The 15,029-nt window shown below is 42.8% G+C and overlaps 1 protein-coding gene across 1 annotated transcript in view; it reads right to left on the bottom strand.

Moving 5' to 3' along the window:
• The window catches only part of gpc3 (glypican 3), a 102,490-nt gene that overhangs the window by 20,869 nt on the left and 66,592 nt on the right, over nucleotides 1–15,029 (bottom strand). Inside the window, exons 4-6 of the mRNA XM_038698654.1 lie at nucleotides 13,669–13,811; nucleotides 12,989–13,114; nucleotides 8,631–8,742 (exon numbers count right to left, since the gene is read on the bottom strand). Of these exons, the coding sequence (XP_038554582.1) occupies nucleotides 8,631–8,742; nucleotides 12,989–13,114; nucleotides 13,669–13,811 (381 nt within the window). The remainder of the gene's footprint in view (nucleotides 1–8,630; nucleotides 8,743–12,988; nucleotides 13,115–13,668; nucleotides 13,812–15,029) is intronic.

The raw sequence follows: 15,029 nt of genomic DNA on the forward strand, positions 1-15,029 counted from the left end.
TGGGCCGTGGGGCTTCAACCAGCTGCTCTGCTGCCGGTTATCTTAGCTAACAGAAACACAGGGAAAGTGGCTTGAGAGTGCTAGAAAACAGCAACTTGGGGGCAAAGAGGGAGACATAGAACAGAAAAACAATTACGGCATAGGGATACTGACAAGGCATGGGTGTCTACCAAGATGAAAGGCAAGGAGCACATGGGGGAATGATAAAGTTAGGGGGTGCTAACTCTTTGACAGGTCCAGAGAGGAGCCTCAACTCTGATATGTGCCCCCCCTGAGCAATGTCGCCCCAAACAAAAGGCAGAGGAAGAACAGAGGAGGTCTCTGACCCTCTCAGGGAGACCCTCTGATGACCTAGCAGTGACAGGAAACAGGAAGTGTGACCCCTGACCTCTTTGAAGGGGGGGATCTTGTTACACAGCAACACGTGACTATGCCCGGTGACAACAAGCCCAGGGTGTGTGGATCAGATCAGAGACTGCAGCAGGAAGACTCAGCTGTTCATTTCTCTGCTCCCTGACAGTTGAAAAGAATCGTCAAACAAATATTAGCATGAGAGAATTTAAAGACCTCATCACACGCACTCACTCGCTGTGATTCCTGGTCATCAAGCAGGCTGCATGGCTTGTGCAGCAGGGTTTTTATAAGCTGGCTGCGTGATAATTACACCCAGTGGGGTGGTAGTGGTGTGGGAGCAAAGGGGCGGAGTGCGTAGAGAGAGGCGACCCCTGCTCGGGCCTCAGGGCTGATGGTGGGAAGGGGCGGAGAAGGAGGGCAAAGGAAGGGAGGGAGAGGTGGAGGTATGGAGGTGAGGAGGAATGGGTGGCATTGGTAGAAGGGATGATGGTTGGGCCTCATTAGCAGGCAGACTAATTGGTAGGAAAAGGGCCCTCACATGCTCTGTCTGACCTCCCAGCAAGCAGGGGAAAAAGCTGGGGTGGGAGAGGGGTGTCTGAGTGTGTGTATGGAGGTCAGGGGGGTGGTATCTGATAGTTGGATTCCTAAAGTTAAGGAACCATAACTCCTCATAACTCCTCAAATCCTAAATTCACCATGAAGTCAGAAGTCTGCAGAAGGCAAAAGCATAACATGCGTGTGTGGTGCTCCAACAGGGATACTGATTCTGCCTCCATAAACGCCCCGCGGCTCCTCAGAGTTTTACACCAGGTGTCACACTTCATTTAAAGAACCCTCATGGCTTATCCCCATTCTCGAAGTTAGCAGCCTAACAGCCCTCCTATCTCCTCCACTTCCAGAGCAGTCGTACTTCACACACATAAAAACTAGGAAGGCGAGAGGATGAAGGCCCTGAGGGGGTATATTAAATAACGCTTCAAAAACCCTCTGTAAATAACATCAAACAGGAGTCAGCCTCTTTGACTGGAGCGAGCATAATGGCCAGGATAGCAAGTGTAAGTTTACAAAACAGCAGGCCTAGTCTGACACCTGTGGTGTCTATTAGTCTGATTGTAAGCACACCCTGTAGGAAAAGGCCACCGCATGCTGGCCTTGTCATGAAGCAGCTTTCATTTTATCCACGCTGTAATCATAATGCACATAGCACTGTATTTATTCATACTTTTCAAAGACTATTTTAAGTGTTGGTTTAGTTTATAGCCACTTGTTTGCTTATATGCCACTGCTGTATATGAGCTGGTTTCACAAGTTTAAGCAAGTGTGCACAGTAAAAACTGTCCTAGCTTAAGTGTGTGTGTGTGTGTGTGTGTGTGTGTGAGAGAGAGTTATATATTAAAGAGTGCATTCTGTACGAGCATACATGAGGTGTTGAGCACACGCTACCCAGGCTCTGGTGGCTCGGAGGAAGTGAGAATGCGTGATGGAATTTGTGGCGCTCGGGATCTGGTTTATTTTCCACCCTGGATTCCTGTCCTACCTGCAGAATTTTCCCAGGTTCTGGCTTCAATTAGACTGGGAAGCTGAGAGGAGAGGAGGGGGATCTAGGGGTTTAGGAGAGGGGGGAGAGGTAGGGGGCTGAAGGAGGGAAGGGCGACAGAGCTGGAATCTGTCACACACAACTCAGCACAGCTGGGGAGATGGAAAGAAAGGCAACGAACATGAATAAGGTACTAAAAAATAAAAGCTTTGGCGTGTGATATGAAGATGTTTGTTATTCTTCAAATGACAGAGCAATTTTAACAGGGTAAGACTGTGTTTTGCCAAAAGGGATTCATAAAAATCCTCAACAAAGATGTCTTTCTTATCCATGGTATTCCAAATGTATCTCTCCAAACAGTGTCATATAGCCAAGAAGAGGCTGTCAGAATAATCCCAGTAGGTCTGACCCTCCAAATGGCAAACTCATCTGACAAATGAGTGGGGAACACTCTGTAATCAAAGACCAATCACATAATTGCTCTATTTTGCCACTAGCTCAACCATCTCCTGTGAGATTAGTTGTTCAGAGGAGACACCCGATACTCTGGGAAGTTAAACAGATGTTCAGAAAAACAAACTCATCTCCTCAGAACAAGAACACATCATCAAAATAATATGTTCTAATTTAGGAGTGCCGACTCCAGAATTTGGCTCTCCACAAGGGATCTCACTTGCCCACTTTTTACAAAATGAATGTATTTATGCAATGTCAAAGTTACAGTGAAGTTCCCATTAAGAAAACAGCAAGACGTGTCGGACTGGCTTCACAGAATGTCTTCTACTCGGTGTCACAGACAAGGAAAGCATGTCGACGTACGCTCGTCTTTATCAGCTTTAACACACTGCATGTACGGGGCACAGCACTCAGACAGGCCCTCACACAGGAATTTGTTAGACAGTGTAAGCATGCACAAAAATGTCCATGGCTCCTCACAGTCGTGCAATGTTTAAAGATTCCAAGTCGAGAAGCAATAACTGAAGGAGAAAGCCATTTCTCTTCATCCATTTATAGTGCACAGTTCACTTGAAACTTGGCTACGGCTCAGTCATGACATCAGCTGCTTTAGGCGTGAGAAAAGGTTGTTTTATAAGCTAAGGCGACCGGCTCTGAGTTAGTTTTTTTCTTTTGGTGTTTAGTTTAGCCTCACAAAGGCACAAAGGCAAGGGTCTCCCTGCCAGACTGTCTCTGTATATCTGCTGATACTCTGATCAACACTGACAACGTGAGAAATGACACATTTCCGCGGCATAGCTGCATTTCACAGGGCCGTCGTCACAGAGCACTTAGGAGTGAAGGAATGAAACATCATGGGGATTAAAGTTGGAAGGAAGTGGATTCTTTGGAGGGGTCCCATGTTCCCCTCACTGTTGGCGAGTGCAGCCCCTATATTTTATGACATAGTCTCACATACTATGGTCTGGGATTGATTGGTGGTTAGAAAGTGGGTCAGTACAAGCTGGAAGAACCATTGATTGTGTTCACAGTTTGAGCCAAAAGGAGAATAATGTACATTCAAATGGAAAAATGTGTGCAGTCTCATGGGTCTTGTAAATCCCCATATGTGAGTGACCCATGTCCTGAATGTGGAGCTGAATATATATAAAGGACAGTAATGTACACATTCTTCAGCCTGCAACTGTGAACATACTGTACACGGTGCTCAAACACTCAGACAACATCATAAGACTTAAATACTGCAGTTTTTAATCAGCATGGCAGTCACCCGGTTGACTTCCAAGAACACAATACTATCTCATTGTTGGCCTGTCCTCATGCACTCCACGTATAAACAGGGCAGATGAAAGTAATTATCTGTGAGTTGTGGCCTACCCTCTCATATGAGATGGTTAATTAGTCCATTCCATTTGCTTTTAGCCTTGCAACATCCAGAGCTGGTGGTCTTTCAACTGGCGGGGAGGTGGAGACCTTGTAAAACTGCTTTTAACTAAACAACATCACTTTCTTCAGTGCCTTCAGAGTTTGTTTACAACATGCCGTCTTAGAGCAGCTATAACCATGAAATACTGTGTATAGTCAATAAACATTTAGCAGGATTATAAAGCAAGTTTAAGGTTTGGCCTCTTTGGTGAAAAAAACCAAAACATATCTGCCTTCTCTCCGGGCAGCACATTTTTGCCAAGCGAGCATCATGGCTCTACGGCTGGTCAGTTTGTAAGTCCACCACATTGATACCGCAACAGCTCTTGATGGATTCACATTCTGAACAGAGATTCGCAGTGCCCTGAGGATACATCCTAATGACTTGCTGATCACCTGACTTTTTTAATCTAACATCTAACATCTATAGTCTAACATCTGTAATGATACAGTCTATAATGACATAATCTAACATCTATAATGATATAATCTAACTAGTGTTGCCAACTTTGTCACTATGAAATAGGGACAAAACGGTGGTCTGCTGCAGCAGTGCAGGTATGGTTTTGTGTGAATTTACAGTGTATTGTTTTAAGCAATTTGTCATAATGACAGCTAATCTCTTAATTAAATATTTGGTAGGTTTCATAATAGTTTATTTACAGCAGGTACCTTTAACACAGTCCTTTAATTGAACCACTACCTGTTACCTTTACTATTTGTCAAAACACTTGTGGCTCTTGCACTGTAGGTTACAAAAGGTTATCCCCTTCATGTACATATCACAAACTAAAAAGAACATAGCTACTTGTGATGTGTTTTATTTCCAGTTCATGCTTTTTCAGGCAGTTCATCGGAACTTGAATACCATTCGCAGTTTCATCACAATCTTCATAAAAGTCAAGCAACTTGCACGGCACACTATCAGACACAGAAAAAATGACACGCACACTGGAAACAGTTTCTCTTGTTTGAGGCGCCGGTGGCAACAAAGTAAAACACAGGCTCACCATCAGACGGGGATTGATCATTCCTGTACGGCCCATGGTCCTAAAACATTCATTGTAATCATCTCAGCTTTGGTTCTTCCCAAATGCATCTTCTTCACAACTTTTGAGTCATGAAACAACACACCGTTTAGCTTAACAAGACAGCTGGTGCTAAAGTCCATGTTTGACAGTGTGATACATGTACGAGGCTTCACTTGCCGCTATTTTGTCAATTTCCACAGTAGCTGCATTTAACGTTTCTTAACATATAGGCCTACTGAAGCACGTGAGGGGGGGGCTGTGATTGGATGATGACAGGTGTCGGTGACCATTGTCAAGTATCGTGATCAGCACTGCTGCTGTTGCTGTTGTGTCAGTGGTTAGATCAGCGTAATAGTCAAAAAACGGGACAAGAGAGGTCACGTATGGGACAAATCAATTAGACCTATTATAAGCATATAAGCATCCCTAAATCTAACATCTATAATGATATAATCTCACACAGAATGTGGTATAGAGATTCATGGTTTTCAGATGATGTATCCTAACAACTTTTTTTTAAACTTTGATCTAGTGTGTCTTTTATCTTTTCATTATAAAGTTTTGAGTGAAATGTCTAGACAACTATTGCCATGAAATATTGTACAGTTATTCGTGGTCCCCAGAGGATTAATCCTACCACATTTGGTGACCCTCTGACTTTTCTTCTGGTACCGCAATGAGGTTGTTTTTTTAGGGAAATGTCTACTAGACCTATTGGATGGATTTCTACAAAATGTTCTACACACATTCATGTTCCACTCAGATGATGTTTTGTGCTAATTAGCAAATGTTCACATGCTAACATGCTAAACTAAGACGGTGAACATAGTAAACATTATAACAGCCAAACAACAGCATGTTCACATTGTTATTGTGAGCATGTTAGCATGTTGATGTGAGCATTTAACTGAAAGCAGTGCCTTGCCTAAGTATAGCCGCAGGCTATAAACTCTTCATCTTGTTTTTACATTACAAACAGTAAACAATACATCTGATTCTAACATGTTTGCACATTTCAAAAATGGATATACAAATGGTTAGACAAAAATAAACAGCTTACAATATAATGAAAGATGATAAATAAACACCTTAAACTGAAACCTCAAAAGTTGAGCGAGCTCTCTCAGGCACAAGAAAACTTAAATATTTTAAACACAGGACTATTGCAGGACTATTGTATTATATTGCACCATATTGTGAGGCGTTCCTGTTAGTTTGTGCACCTCAGTATTGTGATGGTTTGTAGTAAAAATATTTATGTAATCTGATTTCTGCACAAATGGCTATGAGTCATAAATAGTTTTACTGCACATGAAATATGCAATCAAGTGCAGTCCGTCTTTTGTCAGATGTTAATCCAGTCCTTTGATGTTGAGATCTAAAGGCAAGCTAAAGAAGAAATGTGCTCAACTCTGTTGTATGGTCATCAGACATGGGATTAAAAGCTCCCATCTGAATAGTCAATCTGCATAAATATCAGGCGTTTATGTAAACAGAATCAAAACCCCATAAATGTCCACATGTATACCACGTTATCAGTACAATATGGGAGCCACTGAGAAAAGAGTATTAGGTTTCTGAGAGCATCTGATCACACACACACACACACATAGAGTTTGACTGTGTCCATGTTTCTAAGGGATTGTCCGAATGTTTGTAACACAATGAGCTCAGTCATTTAACCAAACTGCATTTTCTTGTAAAATCTCATCAAAAGCCTATCAGGAACCTGATCCACATGGTAAACAGTCTGCACTGCAGCAGCTCTGCTTCTAATCATATGGGTACAAATGTTTGACCCTGTGAAGTTTTGAAAGGCTTATTACATTATTGCGACTTGGGTTTAATGGTTGTAGTTTTGGCCATGATTTCTATTGCTATTAATAACACAAGTGAACTGCTGAGATCTGGCAATGTTACAAAATTGTTAAAAAGAAGTCAGATTTATTTGGAAGAGCAAATAAAGGTGAGCCGAAAAATGATTAATCAAAATGTAAATATGCATCATAGTTTACAGAACAGGTTCAACTTTGACATGACATACTGACCAAAGTTGTGTTTGCATGCCGTTTTCATGTGCAATGAGAGAAGGCTACTTTACTGACATAGACATCCTGACTTTCCTGTTATAAGGTTCCCATATAGGGCTTTTATTTTGATAATGACGCTCTGTATGTGTGTGTCTGTGTGTGTATGTGTGTGTCTGTGTGTGTGTGTGTGTGTGTGTGTGTGTGTGTGTGTGTGTGTGTATACACATGCCTGTGGGACACACATTTATGCATATATGTGTTTCTCCTATATGGTTTAAACGTACATGATTTGAAAGCTGGGATGCCCTACTGTAACTGAAAGCACTTCAGAGTAACTTCAAAGTATGAATGGGTTTAAAAAGTTGAATAGACCTCAAATTGCATGAACAATGTGGAATAGTTTAATTCCTTGTGTGTGTGTTGGGCGTGTGCTTTTACTGACTTTTAACATTCACTTTTAGTTTTTACCACCAAACTCAGGGATTTCTGACACAACGGTTGTTTGTTTACATCCTGTCTGATCATCTGACTGCTTGTGTTTCTTGCCCGTATCAGACTGTATTTTAACAATGTCGCTGTTCTCCCAGATCTCAGCAATTACTACAGGGGGTACAGTGTTTTCATGGAGAGCACAAAAGAGGTGCAAAACTATAAAGATAAGACCCATATTTTCATAAACTGGAATTATCTTTTAAACCTGCATAAAACATTTAGAGTCAGACCTAGCATGAATCATGTGGGTGTTTTGAGGGTAGGAGGTAAGGAAACACCTAACAGTACTGTTCAAGTATCGCTCCACTTGCTTGCAGCAGGACTAAGCTGGTGTGAGGTAATACAGCAAAAGTAATTACAGCATCTCAAACAACTGTAACCACTGTAACCCTCTGTATTTTTCTTGAGGGTCTCTGGTTGTCAGAGGGGGAGGAAGGTCCACAGTTGCTCCTTAGATCTCCCAGGTTGTTTGAACAGGAGAGAAAGATTGTAATCCACTGTGACAGGCCTGTAGCACTCAGAGGCTCAACACACACATGCAGACAAAAACACACACACGCAAAAAACCTTTTCAGCTGGAAGATGGGGGGGGGGGGGGGGGGGGGGGGGGCGTCAGTGGCAATCCTACACGTTGACAGCTACAAGTGCAACCACCAGGAGCCAGGAAATACTGACAGATCTGTGGGCTGATACATCTACCTACAGAGGCTACGAGCAAGCATCCCCGCACTCAGCCAACCAACTCCAAAAGGCGGTTGCCATGGCGACGGCAGCAGCGAAATAAGGGGGCTTCGGCCTTAACGACAGCTGGGGCTTACTGTGGATGGAGGACATAATTCCTGTCCGTCACAACAACCCACATCACCCTCAGAAAATGTGTCCCCGTCTGTTTTTTGGAGCAGTGCAGATAAGACTATAAAAGTCTATTCAGAAGTTTCCTGTCAATAGTATTTTATTGTGTTTAATGCAATGTTTTGACATCACCTTGAACACACCTGTGGTTTTCTCTCAAATATGAGAAAGGCACATTACAGCACAAAGCATCTTCATTTGTCCTGTGCTGACTGCATGGGAACTGCAGACCTGTCGAAAGCTTGGAAATCAATGTCCGATTGTGAACCAAGAGGTAGAACTAATGGTTAGGTAAACCTTACAACTCCCCAGAGGAGAGGGGCCTCTTGTGTGCGAAGAGGAACCGCTTATTTGAAGGGTTTAAAAGTACTTAAAAAGACACAGGAACAAAATGACATGGGTGACAGAGTATTCAAACACACAGACACTGGACAACCCATGCACACAGCTCACCTGGTTGATGTGTTTGAGTTTGTCTATGATCTGGCTGATGATTGGCTCAGGGGGCTTGTTGCTTCGGGACTCGGAGCTGGGTTGCAATCGCTTCAGGCCAGGCCCGGGAAACCTGACAGGACAGGAAGAAAATACTGACTGGTTTTTGATTGTTTAGAAGAGTTTCACTGAATTTAGAAACCTCAATGTAAGCTTTATGAGTGGAAGACATAATGAACTGATCATTGCTCCATCACCCCAAACAAGGCGTTTATCACCATCTAGTGTTGATAGGATGAATGACAGCTCTTCTGGTTTTTAGATTATGGGCCTATCAGCATGGCTGGAAAGTTAATTTGTAACTCAGCCCTAGCCAAAGGACTAACTTTTGCCTCACTGAAGACACTATGTCATTAAAGATTAAAAATATTTTAATGATTCAAGATATTTTTAATAAAAGCTGTGGAGACTGCATCCTACTGACAAAGAAAGTATTCATGTTCAAAATGTTTCAGCATCAGCTTGTAGACACCATGAGGTATAAAAAACCTTCAATGTCTGGTTAATAATTAATTTCATGCGCATTAAACTGGTCAATTAGTGGCCTTTAATCATATTTAGTGCTAATGAGAGGACATTAGCAGACATGTACTTCAGTCCTTCTTTAGCAGGGAGGATATTTTTGGGCACAAGCAGCCTACAGGCAGGTGCTTACATGTCTGCCTAACTGAGGAAACACGGCTCTGTTGACACCTGTGAATGTTGTAGCTGGTGAGTCTGAGAGTTTCCTGCAGGTGTTTCTTCGGTCTTGACAGTGCCAGGAATTAACCCCTTCCAACCACACCATCACAACTCTGAGGAGTAGACTACTAACTACTCCTGCACACATAAGACGAGTGTGTTTAGATGAACTAGAGTCAGAATCGACAACCTATCTTCCCTGGGCACCACAGTAATATGAGTGGTGGTGGGGGCAGAGGTCATATCTCAGTGTAAATGGCATCTGTTATATTGCTGCAAACGTTAGAAAGACGAAGGACAAATGGGTCGGAGTGGTGAAAAATTATTTTCATAGAAAAGGTTAGTAAGAGAGAAATGGGCCTTGAAAAAATAATGCATGCGTGTGTGTGCAAAGCATGAGGTCATACTCTCTTCTCATCTCTATGACACAGCCCAGAGCGCAGACACGCACACACACACACACCTTTCACCTGTCATCTCCATTCGTCTTTTGCTCTCCCCAAAGTCAGACTTTTCATTAAACTCAAATTACATTTCCCAAGTTATTTATTCTTCTTATTAGCTATGATCTCACCCCCATTCCGCTGCTAATTATCACATTAATAATGGAGAGAGATGTGCGATCCATTAAGGAGAGGAAAAGAGGAAATATGGGTCGAGGAAGGAGGATTAGGGGAGGGAGATTTTGAGTGAAGATAAGGAGCTGAGGCAGGTTAGTGTTTCACATGATAGATGCCAGTCAGATATTTTTGCCGAGACATAATTTAGCGTGTATCACCGTTAAACTGTTTTTCACCGCTGATAGTCTTAGTTGTCAGCGCTCAGTATGCTATCTGATTGTTTCTGTGTTATTGTTTGCTGCTAGCAGAGCTGATCAGATCAGTTAACTCAAGTGATAACTTAATCTAATGTAACACCAATTACCATGCTATTAGGGCGAGTCTGAATGAGATGCCTTTCCCATCAGAATAAACAACTGAGGGAGACACAGGGGTCCAGGTGTTGAAGGAATACATAATGGAGTCTGGCGCTTTTCACACCACCATATCACACCTCCAGTCCCGTGGTGTGTAAACAGTGTGGTTGTTACTGTTAATACACTGTATTTCTTCTGGCTGAATGTCATGCTGAGCTAAAAGAGAATCCAATTGAGATATCATAAAAAGAGCTGTAAGGGACTGTATGAAAATGACTAGGGTTGTGGAGGTGGTGGGTCAAACCTTATGTTTCACTTTGTAAAAAAAAGCAAATCCCTATGGAGGCATATTAATGATTTTCTTTTATGAACCCCCATCATCACTTCGAAACAAATGCAACACAAATTTAATCTGAATATCTAATGTGCACCAGCAATGTAGTGGCGTGGCTCTGGGGATGGCAACGTCAGTCTGTCTGTTGGTCTGTCAACATCTTTGGTCCAGCCTGAAATATCTCAACTATAGGATGGATTGCCAAGATATTTGGTATTCTACTGACTTTGGTGAGCCCCTGACTTCTCCTCTAGTGCCACCATGAGGTTGGCCTTTGTAGTTTTTATTGAAATGTCTCAACAACTATTGGATGGATTGTCATGAAATTTACTAAAGACAATGATGTTTCCCTCAGGAGGAACTGTAATCACTTTCATCCCTTAACGTTTTCCGCTAACAACAGAACAAGGTCAAAATTATCTTTGTCCTACCCTTCTGTTCTTTCTCTTCTTTGACCAAATACCTGCAAAAGTAATGCCATCCCCATCAGCCTCAGATGCACTTTGCATTTAGTGCGAATTAGCAAAAGTTAAAATGCTAACTTGCTGAACTAAGATAGCTGATATGATTAACATTACACCTGCTTTACATCAGCATGTTACTATTTCCACTGTGAGCATGTTAACATGCAGACATTAGCATTTAGCTTAAGGTAAAGCCTAAGTACAGCACAGAGCAACATCAACAGGACTTGTTGATATATAACTGATTATTTTTTTAATGGATAATTTAACAGTTGAAAATGATCTCTTTGGATAATATGGAACATTTACTGTGATGTTGATCAATGTGCACTGAACCTGAAAAATGCACATTAATAAAACCCTGAAACTGATATTGTTAGTCCATGCATATCGCAAAGTCTACCCTTATAGATCACGGTACGAGTGAACGTTTTGTTTTTGTTATAACTGTTTATGTAACTATGGGCTGAAATAAAATACCAATTTAAGATGAAAAAATAAAAGAGTCTCCTGCTCTCCCAAAAATGACAAAAGAAAAATAACAATACCCTCCTCCATTTCTGACCTCCTCTCCCCCCAATTAATTTTCACACAGTCCCTAAATTAAATGTTCACAGTTGAGGCAGCATTTAATCTTTTATCAGTCATCACACACGCATGAGTTTACACTGTCATTAGATTAAAAAGAGGAATGGAAATTTAATGTTTTGAGTTGGCACGGTGTCACATCTGTTATCACAGTTATCAGTGAAACGCTCTTTGATGTGGTGAAAGTGTTGCTCCTATGATCTTGGCTCCAGGTGGGATGGTAAACATGCCTGATAAAAAGCACCACATTTAGCTCCTAAGATCACTCCTCAAGTATTGGAGACATTCAGCAACCGACCCCCCCCATTCTAAATTTATCTGCATGAGACTATATGAGAAAGAACCCCATGTTCTGGAGAAGGTCCTTTCAGGGAGGATAATGGAAGATGATCCAGAACAAATCTCAGAGTAAAAATGTACCCGGAGTGAATTTGCAGGCATATGCCCTCACAGATGACACGGAGAATTGCTTGCCGCGAGACATTGTAATCGCTCCATCATTTCGTCTCCTTTCCTGCCTCCCTGCACCTTCCTATCGCACTGTTTGGTCCAGCTTGTAATCATCCCCTCAGGACAGCTTTGCCCCCATGCCAACCTGATGTCCTCTCCTCAGATTGAGACTCTTTTCTATCTTGGTGACAGCCTCTCTTTCAGCTGTTTGAAAAAGCTCAGAATTTATTCTCTGTCCTCCTCTGAAACAAGAGGTATAACATTAACCTGCAGCTCTTCTTGTCTGAAATGTGTGCCTCTGCATTGATTAAATTCCACACATAATTTAAAAAGCAAAAAAGAGGATATCTATAACTATCTAAGCCAAATTGAAATTGGGGCCTGACAGCGCGGGTGGAAAGGAGGAAGTTATGATGTGTGGAGCCAAAGGACAGGGGTGAAGTGAAATATTGCAAAAACCAAATGAGGTTCTGCGGGGTGCACAGGAGATGTTGGAAGAAGGAGGAGAGAACGATCGAAACAGCAATTAACTAAGCGAGAAGAAGGTGACAGCACGCCTGACATTAATAACATCCCATAGAGCCAAAGTCAAGATTTACACTCACACTGAGTGAGAGAGGTGAAGCTCAGTGTGAAGCTCATCAGCCCTGGGCAAACGTACCCTTCAGCTCACCTACACTCTCCTAAATGTGTTGCTGGAGTACTGGGAATTCAAGAATCAGAGCAAACTATTTGTGTAACTGATCATTCAGAAAGCCAATAAATGTGAGCAGGACCATCCTGCAGGCTGTAGGGTGTGCAAGATCATAGATTTGTCTGTAGGTGCATACAGGGCTCGCAGTATGTTTTAGAGCTGTTGATTCAGGCAAATGAGACACTGATTTACCTGTCTGTCATCTCCTGCCCATTCCAGCAGAGGGAGTGGTTTGCTGGAACAGGCTCACGGCTGCACAGTGCCTCCCCGAGACCACTGTAGAAGGAGCTGAAGCCCCTCAGGTTGGATATGAACTCCCTATAGTAGAGAAAGAAAAGAAATGTTCAGCATAGTGAGAGACAAAGAATAAATCCTCACTTGATCTGAATATGACTCACACACATCAGTGGGGAGAAGAGCAGAAACTGTCCTACGGTGAGAGAATGAGAGAAACAAAGAAAGAAACACAAAGAAGAAGTGGCAGAGATAGAATAAGAGAGGGGATTCAACTTGATAACGCTGAAAGCAAGTCGATGAGGTCCCCCTCGAGAAAGAGAGAGTAAAAGAGGCAAGAATAAGCAGTGTCTCCATTCCTAATTGACAATAATCTGGTCATTGTGCTGCCGAGGCCAGCAGCCCCGCTGGGCATTATTACACTGTTCATTTAAGCTTGTTATTGCATCAGGGGTATTAAAAACACTCGAGTGGAGAAAGACTGGGTGTCACAAGGAAACAGGAGGAAACCTGTCCACAGTGTCAGGGCCAATATTTGTCTGTCAGACATATATTGCTCCTGCAGTGGTCTGGAGAGTGAGCGCTGCTTCATCAGCTGGAAGGGTCTCAGTCTGGATTACAGTTCCTGATTTCCTCACCTGCGGAGGCCAGCCAAAGTCTCATCAGAGTCCAAGGATGAGGGCTGCGTGTTGCGGGATGCAGAGGCAGCGGGAGGGTGGGGAGGAGGGGATCCGACTGAGCGAGAGGATCGCTGAGGAGTGTGTCCGCACATCCCGCTCACCTGCAGAGGAGAGAGGAGAAAATGAGATACCGGGGATTGAGTGAGTGAATTCAGTTCCCCAAAACCCTTCACCCCGCTTATGTTTCATTGCTCCCAGTTCCTGGCCCCTAAGCCTGTTTATTCAAACTCTTAATTGCAATGACACTGCAGACAGTAAGAACCTGTCAACAGCCAAACTGCTGGCCTTACTCAGCTGAGCCCCTCTGCAAATTGTCATCTGCTTGGGTTTGTTTATTTTCGGGAGGGATGAAAGCAGAAAGATTTGCATAACAAACAAGTCATTGTATCCTCCGCCAGCCGTTTTCCGGCTTGTTCGAATTTGTAATCAGAACACTCCAAAAACGAGCGTGAAAATAAGGCCTCTCGTTTGCTTTTTCTTTCCCCATATAAATGCTATTGTGTTTCCACACGGGACAACATAACAATAATAAATAAGAAGTCCCTCTCTGTCTCTCAGAGATAATGGACCTGGCACATTCTTTTCAGGTGCAATAAAAATGCAAATGGCTGTTAATGTTTAGCTTGTGGTTTAATGATTTGCTGGTGGTTTAATTTCCCCCAGGAATACTGGCCAAGGCTTAATTCTGCCATATAATGTTAACAGCTAATTGTGCCCACCTTCCCTTTAAGTGAATAGGCTGGCACCACTGCTGCTGAATACTGATGTGACCAGATAGAGCAGCACCGGACATCTTTATCTAGCGGCAACCGAGGCCAAGTGCACACACACACACACACACACACACACACACTCGCACAGATTTCCCAGCATAAACAAAAATGAATCATTTTATGCAATTACTCATTTAAACATAATGCACCTAAGCCCATTAACATGATAAACATGCACTCCTACGTAATCATGACAAACAGACACATTATATAAACACACACACACACACACACACACACACACACACACACACTTGTTTATTGCATGCATGCTGACACACAGAGAAATGCTAATCAGCTGTAAGACAGAATCATCAGGGTTAATCAATACAGCCTTTTCATCCAGCGATGCAGTAATGGCACAGACATCTTAATATTCACGCACACACACACACACACACACACACACTTCAGCCCATTGTCTGTGACACCCCATTGTCTCCCTCCAAATCTTCCTCTCGTGTAATTCTCCCGTTCTCCTGCGCCTGGAGCGAGTGCCGGTGCTCCCACAGGCCATGATTAATGTGATTGGAGCTATGTTCCTCT

Source organism: Micropterus salmoides, unplaced genomic scaffold (genome assembly GCF_014851395.1).
Source record: "Micropterus salmoides isolate LMB-PRFRI ecotype aquatic unplaced genomic scaffold, ASM1485139v1 Ms_hic_scaffold_5, whole genome shotgun sequence".
Classification (NCBI taxonomy): domain Eukaryota; kingdom Metazoa; phylum Chordata; class Actinopteri; order Centrarchiformes; family Centrarchidae; genus Micropterus; species Micropterus salmoides.